At 46.7% G+C, this 12,539-nt stretch overlaps 1 protein-coding gene across 2 annotated transcripts in view; it reads left to right on the top strand.

The window, feature by feature from the left end:
• LOC126141629 (cytochrome P450 6a2-like) overlaps positions 1-12,539 on the top strand; it is a 263,266-nt gene that overhangs the window by 215,343 nt on the left and 35,384 nt on the right. For both annotated transcript variants that reach the window (XM_049915265.1, XM_049915266.1), the window contains 2 exons: positions 866-1,208; positions 6,257-6,493. In XM_049915265.1, the coding sequence (XP_049771222.1) occupies positions 866-1,208; positions 6,257-6,493 (580 nt within the window). The remainder of the gene's footprint in view (positions 1-865; positions 1,209-6,256; positions 6,494-12,539) is intronic.

Here is a 12,539-nt window from a genome sequence, read left to right as displayed (position 1 = left end):
TGGGCGTTATGGCAATGGTTTTCCAAGTCTTTGTCTCACGCTGACAGCGATCACGTACGATCTGGCGGACCCAATGCTGCGCGCCCGCTGGGCCACACCACCAGGAGCTCGGCCACAGCGATATAGGATGGCCGGCGGCGGCCTCTCTGCCCACTTGCGCTTGGAGCCTCTTAGCTCACAGACGCTACGCTGACGCTGCCTAGAAGCCATATCAATGTTGACACTGATAGCTGGATTCTGTCTCTTGGTGCATAAGTTATAATGTGTCTACATTCACTTGTAGAAATACAAGTTCTGTTCGCTAATCATTTTTGCTCCTGACCAGCTTTCCTACGATGAAACATATCACACCTATCTACAGCCCTCTTCTCCTTACAGTCCTGTACAAAATAGTACACAAAATATTTAGTGGTCGTACAGAGAAATATAGACAGTCGCTTTGCCATCGCTCTATCTGAAATTCGAACGGGAAAGAAAATAACAAGTAGTGTTAGAAGGTGCTCTCCGCCATGCATCGTGCGGTGGCCTGCAAAGTATGTAGGCGCGATGATACCCTTGTGCGACTTTGAATCAGCAGTATGTGCCTTTGGCCGAAGGTGAGAGGGCAGTCCCAGCTGGCCCATCTGTGACCAATGTGGCAGCGCTTTCCTTTGCTTTGCTTTTCCAGGATTTCATGAAATGGACTAGTAATATAAAATACCTTTCACAGGTGGCTGTACTGCATAGGTACACTAAAGACAATAGTCTCACACATCACAGAGAAGCAGGCCATTACGTGCCGAGGGAGAGGAACTCCATTCCGATTACGGGCCTGAATAACTCACAGAGATGTCCCAGCAAACAGTAATTCCCAGTTTCATCGCAGGTGTCAGATGAGCAGACGACGCCGATGGCGAGGAACCTGTTCCACGTGGGCAGCCGCACGTGGCGGCCGCTGCGTGCGAAGCTGACGCCCACGTTCTCTTCAGGCCGCATCAAGGCCATGTTCCCGCTGCTGGCCGAGTGCGCCGAACTACTGCAGGCCAGCACCGACGCCGCCCTGGCCGAAACCCACGGCGCCGGCGCCGTCCTCGAGATGCGCGACGTGCTCGCCAAGTTCTCCACTGACGTCATCGGCACCTGCGCCTTCGGCCTGCAGTGCAACGCGCTCCAGGAGCCTGACTCGAAGTTCCGGCAGATCGGCAGGATGGTCTTCACGCCTAGAATCAGTAAGTGCAGTATTATTTCTGACCACCTTCTAAAATCTTTCCTAGGAATGAGAGACTCATCAGAGTAACCTCGAGGGTTAGTCATAAGGTATTGATTAGCGTCTCAGAAAGATTATGTTCGAAAGTTTTCTTTCTTTGTTTGCTGTTTCGGTACACACGTCTACAGACGTTAAAGTAACCTCTGGCGTGCCACAGGGGAGTGTTATGGGACCATTGCTTTTCACAATATATATAAATGACCTAGTACATAGTGTCGGAAGTTCCATGCGGCTTTTCGCGGATGATGCTGTAGTATACAGAGAAGTTGCAGCATTAGAAAATTGTAGCGAAATGCAGAAAGATCTGCAGCAGATAGGCACTTGGTGCTGGGAGTGGCAACTGACCCTTAACATAGACAAATGTAATGTATTGCGAATACATAGAAAGAAGGATCCTTTATTGTATGATTATATGATAGCGGAACAAACACTGGTAGCAGTTACTTCTGTAAAATATCTGGGAGTATGCGTGCGAAACGATTTGAAGTGGAATTAACATATAAAATTAATTGTTGGTAAGGCGGGTACCAGGTTGAGATTCATTGGGAGAGTGCTTAGAAAATGTAGTCCATCAACAAAGGAGGTCGCTTACAAAACACACGTTCGACCTATACTTGAGTATTGCTCATCAGTGTGGGATCCGTACCAGATCGGGTTGACGGAGGAGACAGAGAAGATCTAAAGAAGAGCGGCGCGTTTCGTCACAGGGTTATTTGGTAACCGTGATAGCGTTACGGAGATGTTTAACAAACTCAAGTGGCAGACTCTGCAAAAGAGGCGCTCTGCATTGCGGTGTAGCTTGCTCGTCAGGTTTCGAGAGGGTGCATTTCTGCATGAGGTATCGAATATATTGCTTCCCCCTACTTATACCTCCCGAGGAGATCACGAATGTATAATTAGAGAGATTAGAGCGCGCACGGAGGCTTTCAGACAGTCGTTCTTCCCGCGAACCATACGTGACTGGAACAGGAAAGGGAGGTAATGACAGTGGCACGTAAAGTGCCCTCCGCCACACACCGTGGGGTGGCTTGCGGAGTATAAATGTAGATATAAAATGTAGATGTAGAAATCCCCAAGCAACAGTATCATCAGACGATCCCAGACTAAATGTGGGTACGCAGTGATGGAGTATTGTGTGAAACTACATTTGCTCCACCAGAAGGAGAAAGATGCTACAACAATCCATCCTAGATCGAAGAAAGTCCATTGCAACAATCCCGTCGTTTACGCCACAGTTGCGGTTATAAAGTTACCATAGGCTACCATAATAAGTAAATGTAAACTACGGTAGTTTCCTAGTACCTTTGGTCAGTATAGGTTATACCTGCATTGACTCTATGTTATGTGTGTTGCACACCTGTCAGGTTCATATGGTTCAAATGGCTCTGAGCACTATCGGACTCAACTTCTGAGGTCATCAGTCCCCTAGTACTTAGAACTACTTAAACCTAACTAACCAAAGGACGTCACACACATCTATGCCCGAGGCAGGATTCGAACCTGCGACCGTAGCGGTCGTGCGGTTCCAGAATCTAGCGCCTAGAACCGCTCGGCACCTGTCAGGTATTACCGTTTACCCATTGCTTTGTGTACGTGTGCGACCTGTTTCTTACTCCATTCTCCTAGCAATGGAAAGTGCTGAATCATCTAGAAACTGGGTGCGGACACGCAGAGTGTTTCAAAATTACACCCACAAACTTCGAGGGGATGTAGAAGGTGGACAGGAACCCCATATCTGGAAACTTCATCCAACGCCGCTACAGAATGTCGAAGTTATGGGCGCCGGCGCCTGTAAATGTATGTATATGCAGGGGAATTCCGTGACGACGTTACAGACTTTCAGCAGTGATGTTGTTGTTGTTGTGGTCTTCAGTCCTGAGACTGGTTTGATGCAGCTCTCCATGCTACCCTATCCTGTGCAAGCTTCTTCATCTTCAGTACCTACTGCAACCTACATCCTTCTGAATCTACTTAGTGTATTCATCTCTTGGTCTCCCTCTACGATTTTTACCCTCTACGCTGCCCTCCAATACTAAATTGGTGATCCCTTGATGCCTCAGAACATGTCATACCAACCGATCCCTTCTTCTAGTCAAGTTCTGCCACAAACTTCTCTTCTCCTCAATCCTATTCAACACCTCCTCATTAGTTATGTGATCTACCCATCTAATCTTCAGCATTCTTCTGTAGCACCACATTTCGAAAGCTTCTATAGTGTTCTTGTCCAAACTATTTATCGTCCATGTTCCAGTTCCATACATGGCTACACGCCATACAAATACTTTCAGAAACGTCTTCCTGACACTTAAATCTATACTCGATGTTAACAAATTTCTCTTCTTCAGAAACGCTTTCCTTCCCATTGCCAGTCTACATTTTATATCCTTTCTACTTCGACCATCATCAATTATTTTGCTCCCCAAATAGCAAAACTCCTTTACTACTTTAAGTGTCTCATTTCCTAATCTAATACCCTCAGCATCACCAGACTTAATTCGACTACATTCCATTATCCTCGTTTTGCTTTTGTTGGTGTTCATCTTATATTCTCGTTTCAAGACACTATCCATTCCGCTCAACTCCTCTTCCAAGTCCTTTGCTGTCTCTGACAGAATTACAATGTCATCGGCGAACCTCAAAGTTTTTATTTCTTCGCCATGGATTTTAATACCTACTCCTAATTTTTCTTTTGTTTCCTTTACTGCTTGCTGAATATACAGATTGAATGACATCAGGAAGAAGCTATAACCCTGTCTCACACCCTTCCCAACCACTGCTTCCCTTTCATGCCCCTCAACTCTTACAAAAGCCTTTTGGTTTCTATACAAATTGTAAATAGCCTTTCGCTTCCTGTATTTTACTCCTGCCAATTTCAGAATTTCAAAGAGAGTATTCCAGTCAACATTGTCAAAAGCTTTCTCTAAGTCTACAAATGCTAGAAACGTAGGTTTGCCTTTCCTTAATCTTTCTTCTAAGATAAGTCGTAATGTCAGTATTGCCTCACGTGTTCCAGTATTTCTACGGAATCGAAACTGATCTTCCCCTAGGTCGGCTTCTACTAGTTTTTCCATTCGTCTGTAAAGAATTCGCATTAGTATATTGCAGCCGTGACTTATTAAACTGATAGTTCGATAATTTTCACACCTGTCAACACCTGCTTTCTTTGGGATAGGAATTATTATATTCTTCTTGAAGTCTGAGGGTATTACGCCTGTCTCATACATCTTGCTCACCAGACGGTAGAGTTTTGTCAGGACTGGCTCTCCCAAGGCCGTCAGTAGTTCTAATGGAATGTTGTCTACTCCTGGGGCCTTGTTTCGACTCACGTCTTTCAGTACTCTGTTAAACTCTTCACGCAGTATGATATCTCCCGTTTCATCTTCATCTACATCCTCTTCCATTCCCATGATATTGTCCTCAAGTACATCGCCCTTGTATAGACCCTCTATATACTCCTTTCACCTTTCTGCTTTCACTTCTTTGCTTAGAACTGGGTTTCCATCTGAGCTCTTAATATTCATATAAGTGGTTCTCTTTTCTCCAAAGGTCTCTTTAATTTTCCTGTAGGCAGTATCTATCTTACCCCTAGTGAGATAAGCCTCTACATCCTTACATTTATCCTCTAGCCATCCCTGCTTAGCCATTTTGCACTTCCTGTCGATCTCATTTTTGAGACGTTTGTATTCCTTTTTACCTGCTTCATTTACTGCATTTTTATATTTTCTCCTTTCATCAATTAAATTCAATATTTCTTCTGTTGCCCAAGTATTTCTACCAGCCCTCGTCTTTTTACCTACTTGATCCTCTGCTCCCTTCACTATTTCATCCCTCAAAGCTACCCGTTCTTCTTCTACAATATTTCTTTCCCCCATTCCTGCCATTTGTTCCCTTACGCTCTCCCTGAAACTCTGTACAACCTCTGGTTCTTTCAGTTTATCCAGGTCCCATCTCCTTAAATTCCCACCTTTTTGCAGTTTCTTCAGTTTTAATCTACAGTTCATTACCAATAGATTGTGGTCAGAGTCCACATCTACCCCTGGAAATGTCTTACAATTTAAAACCTGGTTCCTAAATCTCTGTCTTACCATTATATAATCGATCTGAAATCTGTCAGTATCTCCAGGCTTCTTCCATGTATACAACCTTCTTTTATGATTCTTGAACCAAGTGTTAGCTATGATTAAGTTGTGCTCTGTGCAAAATTCTCCAGAATGTAGCGCCTAGCAGCGCACGGTCACTCCGGCCGGCCACCAACAGGTGCTCACGTATAACTTTACTCTCTCTTTTACTGATTATAGCTTTCGATGCTTCACTTACCTTATAAATTCACAAAATGTCATCTGTGTCTGCAAAATCATATCCACTACACATCATTCATCTCATTCTTTGAATAGAACGAATATTTTCTTAACGATATTAAACTTTCCTGCCTCTGAGACAACCCCCCCCCCCACCATCACCTTCAGCCACTCATAACCCACTGAAGTGATTCTCCATTTGCGCGCGGGTTTAGCAGGGCGGTCTAGGGCGCTGCAGACATGGACTCTGCGGCTGGTCCCGGCGGCGGTCCGAGTCCTCCTTAGGGCATGGGTGTGTGTATTTGTCCTTAGGATAATTTAGGTTGGGTAGTGTGTAAGCTTAGGGACTGATGACCTTAGCAGTTAAGTCCCATAAGATTTCACACACATCTGAACATCTGATTCTCCATCGTCTCCCAAGCGAGCGCTGTCTAATAGGCTACTCCTAAACCGTTGGCGCGACACTGCCCCGTCTCTAACGTTCTAGGTAGCCAACGATGTGTTACTCAGTGCAAGCACGTGGTTGTTACCGATCAGTAGTAAAGATATGTATAGTGGTACACTTAGATACGGTCATTACATGTCAAGTTCTTTGTTGACACTGTTAAACAGAAAGTACGCAGGGGGAAAATTTTGGCCGCACATAGATAATATTCAAGGAACAGCGCTTGGAAGCCCAACTTGCGAAATATTTACGTGACGTCATCCACAGGTGGCATGGTCCAGCGCTTCCTCTACGACGGGGTGCCTTTCCTGCAGCGCTTCAAGGACAATTTCACAGACAACTCCGTCTCCGACTTCTTCCTCGAGCTGGTCCGCCAGACGGTGGACGAGCGGCTGGAGAAGAACATCAAGAGGAACGACTTCCTCGACCTGCTCATCCAGCTCAAGCAGAAGGGACACCTGGAGGGCGACACCCACGCTCTGGTGCAGACCGAGGAATCAATTGGTAAGCACTGTGAAACTTTGCTTAGTAGCAATTTATAACTCAGTAAGTTTATCTGTAGAGAGCTATTAACAATGTGAAAAGTTGGAGAAGTGCCAACTGTTCAATTCACCATTCTGGCGGGTCCCCTAACGCTTGTCAAAAATGGTTCAAATGGCTCTGAGCACTATGGGACTTAACATCTTAGGTCATCAGTCCCCTAGAACGTAGAACTACTTAAACGTAACTAACCTAATGACATCACACACATCCATGCCCGAGTCAGGATTCGAACCTGCGACTGTAGCAGTCCCGCGGTTCCGGACTGCAGCGCCTAGAACCGCACGGCCACCACGGCCGGCTAACGCTTGTCATTTCTATATTGATGATCCATTACGTGTAGGTACATAGGAAAGATTGAAGAAGAATAATGAATCGTCCTTGGCAAATCCACAATGATTAAACGTACTAAGATATGGCAGGATAGAGCAATATCCAGAACACTGAAGATGAACCTGATGGTACCATTGGTGTTCCTTATGCTCTTGCATGACTGCGAGAGCTCGCCCGTGGATGCTACTACCTAGAGCAGAAATAATACCTCTGGTGTCGTCCAGAGATCGCGGTGCCACACCACAGTAGGCAACACAAATCGATACCAGAGACATTAGCGAGAGCTCGCTGGAGTCCGCAACGGTGTGTGGGAGGCGCTTCTGACGACCATACCTTCCCTTTCAGCACTGCAGGACCCTCAAACTGAGGTAAACATTGCGTCGAGCTAGCAAGGGCTGCAACCAGTTTGAAACGTCTGCTACAATAGTACGACAGTGACAATTAAACGGTTCCTGTGAAATGTGCTTCATAAATTTTACATTTTTTGATGCAAGAGAACAGTTTGTCAATCTGCACGTCAAATGATGCTTTGCTAGTTCATGACAGTTGCAAATTATCCGGTACACATGCAGCAAAAAACTGTGTCAAAGCCAATCGTTTATGTAATAAATTACACTAATACTTCCTGCGATCTAGTGTGATGAGTAATCTCCCAGACCAATCAAAGAGCCCCTAGCTGTGGCCAGATGACAATAGTTTCACCTGGTCACAACAATACCGTCAAGATGTGGCTTTGGCGGAATGCTTTCGCATACAATGGATAGAAAGAAGAATCACTGTTTCCATTAAAGAAAGCATCACAACAAGTTCATCTTCCTATGTCAGCCACAGATACTTCCAATTGGGCAATTTTTCAGAAGAGAAGAAAGTAATCATCCAAAGACAAAATCTAAGACAGATGACAGTGAGAAAGAGAAGGAAGTAGACGACTGGATCAAACGAAGAAGCTTACTGCCTTAAGGGGGGTAGGACGTTAAACGGGCCGACTTGGAGCAGGAGAGCCAGCCACCACAGGACATTTTAATTTCCACTGTCTATACTTTTAGAAATAAAATCATAAAACTTTGTCATCATGACCAGGAAGAATTGAGGAATCACACTCATCGCAGTGGAAGTTCTGAAACGTAGCAAAATACCTTTTTTGGCATGTGAAATTTCATCAATTTTCACTTATTACTGTCTGCATTTGTTGCTATAGGTACACTTTTACTCCTAAGTAAGAGAGATTCTTCTATGAATTTTTCATAACATACACTACTGGAAATTGAAATAAGAACACCGTGAATTCATTGTCCCACGAAGGGGAAACTTTATTGACACATTCCTGGGGTCAGATACATCACATGATCACACTGACAGTCACCTTTCGCAGCAATGCAGGCTGCTATTCTCCCATGGAGAAGATCGTAGAGATGCTGGATGTAGTCCTGTGGAACGGCTTGCCATGCCATTTCCACCTTGCGCCTCAGTTGGACTAGCGTTCGTGCTGGACGTGCAGACCGCGTGAGACGACGCTTCATCCAGTCCCAAACATGCTCAATGGGGGACAGATCCGGAGATCTTGCTGGCCAGGGTAGTTGACTTACACCTTCTAGAGCACGTTGGGTGGCACGGGATACATGCGGACGTGCATTGTCCTGTTGGTACGGCAAGTTCCCTTGCCGGTCTAGGAATGGTAGAACGATGGGTTCGATGACGGTTTGGATGTACCGTGCACTATTCAGTGTCCCCTCGACGATCACCAGTGATGTACGGCCAGTGTAGGAGATCGCTCCCCACACCATGATGCCGGGTGTTGGCCCTGTGTGCCTCGGTCGTATGCAGTCCTGATTGTGGCGCTCACCTGCACGGCGCCAAACACGCATACGACCATCATTGGCACCAAGGCAGAAGCGACTCGCATCGCTGAAGACGACACGTCTCCATTCGTCCCTCCATTCACGCCTGTCGCGACACCACTGGAGGCGGGCTGCACGATGTTGGGGCGTGAGCGGAAGACGGCCTAACGGTGTGCGGGACCGTAGCCCAGCTTCATGGAGACGGTTGCGAATGGTCCTCGCCGATACCCCAGGAGCAACAGTGTCCCTAATTTGCTGGGAAGTGGCGGTGCGGTCCCCTACGGCACTGCGTAGGATCCTACGGTCTTGGCGTGCATCCGTACGTCGCTGCGGTCCGGTCCCAGGTCGACGGGCACGTGCACCTTCCGCCGACCACTGGCGACAACATCGATGTACTGTGGAGACCTCACGCCCCACGTGTTGAGCAATTCGGTGGTACGTCCACCCGGCCTCCCGCATGCCTACTATACGCCCTCGCTCAAAGTCCGTCAACTGCACATACGGTTCACGTCCACGCTGTCGCGGCATGCTACCAGTGTTAAAGACTGCGATGGAGCTCCGTATGCCACGGCAAACTGGCTGACACTGACGGCGGCGGTGCACAAATGCTGCGCAGCTAGCGCCATTCGACGGCCAACACCGCGGTTCCTGGTGTGTCCGCTGTGCCGTGCGTGTGATCATTGCTTGTACAGCCCTCTCGCAGTGTCCGGAGCAAGTATGGTGGGTCTGACACACCGGTGTCAATGTGTTCTTTTTTCCATTTCGTAGATATAGGCAGAATCCCATTTCCTGTTGTTTATTATGATAAAGTTCTCTTTTTTTAGTAGATTACGATTTCTATCAAATTATTGCGAGTGCGCACTCCTCATTTTACCAACTAGCAGGATCATTTCCTTCCGTAACCGTTGAGCACATAATTAATTACCTGGTAAATAAGGAGAGGGTCGAGTGCATGTCTCGTTCTCATGGAAGATTCGTCTGAATTAAAGAGGTACAAACTCTTCTCCACCCCCGGCACCTCGCATCCACACCCTCAGTCCTGACCGCATATGTAGTTCTTCTGTTCAGATTCGGATGAAACTACCCTCAACTGGGCCTAATACTCAATTCCACAAATTGTTAATGACTGGACTCTATATCTGTATGTTCTTGGCTAACTTCTTTCTAATACAAACACTAAAATTCAGGTTTCAGAGGTACATTCACTTATTTTATCTAAAAATTAGTCATGAGAACTGAAAGAGTTCTCATGACTAATTTTTAGATAAAATAAGAAGCTGCACTCTAAATAATTTTTCAAATGAATAATCACATTTCATTAGTCCCACATTACACATTCAAAGTGCAATAAAAGCATAAAACTGCTGTTTTTGGAAGCACTTGTTGCTACTGTGTGGCACCTTAACAGTTCTTTCTAGAACATTTCAAGAACAAATTAATGTATGGTTTATTCCCCACTTGTAACTTCATTTTGGCGTTCAGCAATTTCCCCATTTATATTTTCTCAGCTTTAATATGTATTAGATGAGTAGTACAACTTGTTGATATAGACACACTGTTATAATGCGCATCTTCAGTTACAGTGGAGTTTTTTACATAATGCTCTACATCTTGTTTCCTCGTCTGCCATGAATAACTTTCTAAAATCCAGCACCCTGTGGATCGTCGTTCACTATGCCGGGCCGAAACAGAATTCTGATCCTGCTCAAATACATTACGGCAGAGCTGTTTGGTGACCGTATCTCGTCTGCTTGTGCATCGTTCCTTCACCAGAACTGAAATGTACTTACCTCGCGAACGGCTGACAATCACGATCAGTGTTCTGGCTCTTTGCCATTCCTCTGCAGTTAACCCAATACATTCTGCGGCATATATTTTCTTGCAAAGTCGATCAGTGTTACTATGAGATTTATCTTTAAGAGGTAGAACCTTAAACTGAAATTCACTTAGTCGTAAATCCCAGAAAGGCAAACGTCTAATTCCATCTTTTAGTCACTGAATCCATTTCAGTAATCCATGAACCAATATTACCTTAAAACGTCGCCCATAAGGATAACAACAAAAGTGCCAAAAATTGGCACAATTATTTCCTTTTCACTAGCTCTGGACGTTCTTTCTCAACTACCTTTGCTCTCAATACATAAGTGAGAGCATGTTTACTCATTTCAACGCCAATATAAACTGTTACTGATAGTCATGAAGAGTGAAAACAGTACTAGCGATCAGTCAAACTATTAACCGCTCAAAGGCTGCACAATGTATAGTCCAGTAAAATTTTGCTCCATCTCTTAAAAGATGTGTAAAGACTCGTGGTGCATATGCAAATTTTCTAATAAACTTCCTAGAAAAATTACTGGTCCCAAGCAGTGACTGTAATTCCTTTATTGTCCTACGGGCTGTGAAATCCTTTGTAGCTTTCACCAGTTGTGAGTCAGTTCATACACCATCCTGTCCTACACTCCTGGAAATGGAAAAAAGAACACATTGACACCGGTATGTCAGACCCACCATACTTGCTCCAGACACTGCGAGAGGGCTGTACACGCAATGATCACACGCACGGCACAGCGGACACACCAGGAACCGCGGTGTTGGCCGTCGAATGGCGCTAGCTGCGCAGCATTTGTGCACCGCCGCCGTCAGTGTCAGCCACTTTGCCGTGGCATACGGAGCTCCATCGCAGTCTTTAACACTGGTAGCATGCCGCGACAGCGTGGACGTGAACCGTATGTGCAGTTGACGGACTTTGAGCGAGGGCGTATAGTGGGCATGCGGGAGGCCGGGTGGACGTACCGCCGAATTGCTCAACACGTGGGGCGTGAGGTCTCCACAGTACATCGATGTTGTCGCCAGTGGTCGGCGGAAGGTGCAAGTGCCCGTCGACCTGGGACCGGACCGCAGCGACGCACGGATGCACGCCAAGACCGTAGGATCCTACGCAGTGCCGTAGGGGACCGCACCGCCACTTCCCAGCAAATTAGGGACACTGTTGCTCCTGGGGTATCGGCGAGGACCATTCGCAACCGTCTCCATGAAGCTGGGCTACGGTCCCGCACACCGTTAGGCAGTCTTCCGCTCACGCCCCAACATCGTGCAGCCCGCCTCCAGTGGTGTCGCGACAGGCGTAAATGGAGGGACGAATGGAGACGTGTCGTCTTCAGCGATGAGAGTCGCTTCTGCCTTGGTGCCAATGATGGTCGTATGCGTGTTTGGCGCCGTGCAGGTGAGCGCCACAATCAGGACTGCATACGACCGAGGCACACAGGGCCAACACCCGGCATCATGGTGTGGGGAGCGATCTCCTACACTGGCCGTACACCACTGGTGATCGTCGAGGGGACACTGAATAGTGCACGGTACATCCAAACCGTCATCGAACCCATCGTTCTACCATTCCTAGACCGGCAAGGGAACTTGCTGTTCCAACAGGACAATGCACGTCCGCATGTATCCCGTGCCACCCAACGTGCTCTAGAAGGTGTAAGTCAACTACCCTGGCCAGCAAGATCTCCGGATCTGTCCCCCATTGAGCATGTTTGGGACTGGATGAAGCGTCGTCTCACGCGGTCTGCACGTCCAGCACGAACGCTGGTCCAACTGAGGCGCCAGGTGGAAATGGCATGGCAAGCCGTTCCACAGGACTACATCCAGCATCTCTACGATCGTCTCCATGGGAGAATAGCAGCCTGCATTGCTGCGAAAGGTGGATATACACTGTACTAGTGCCGACATTGTGCATGCTCTGTTGCCTGTGTCTATGTGCCTGTGTTTCTGTCAGTGTGATCATGTGATGTATCTGACCCCAGGAATGTGTCAATGAAGTTTCCCCTTCCTGGGAC

Source organism: Schistocerca cancellata, unplaced genomic scaffold (genome assembly GCF_023864275.1).
Source record: "Schistocerca cancellata isolate TAMUIC-IGC-003103 unplaced genomic scaffold, iqSchCanc2.1 HiC_scaffold_732, whole genome shotgun sequence".
Classification (NCBI taxonomy): Eukaryota; Metazoa; Arthropoda; class Insecta; order Orthoptera; family Acrididae; genus Schistocerca; species Schistocerca cancellata.
The sequence above is the reverse complement of the archived record's forward strand: the minus strand, read 5'-3'. Positions and strand labels throughout refer to the sequence as shown.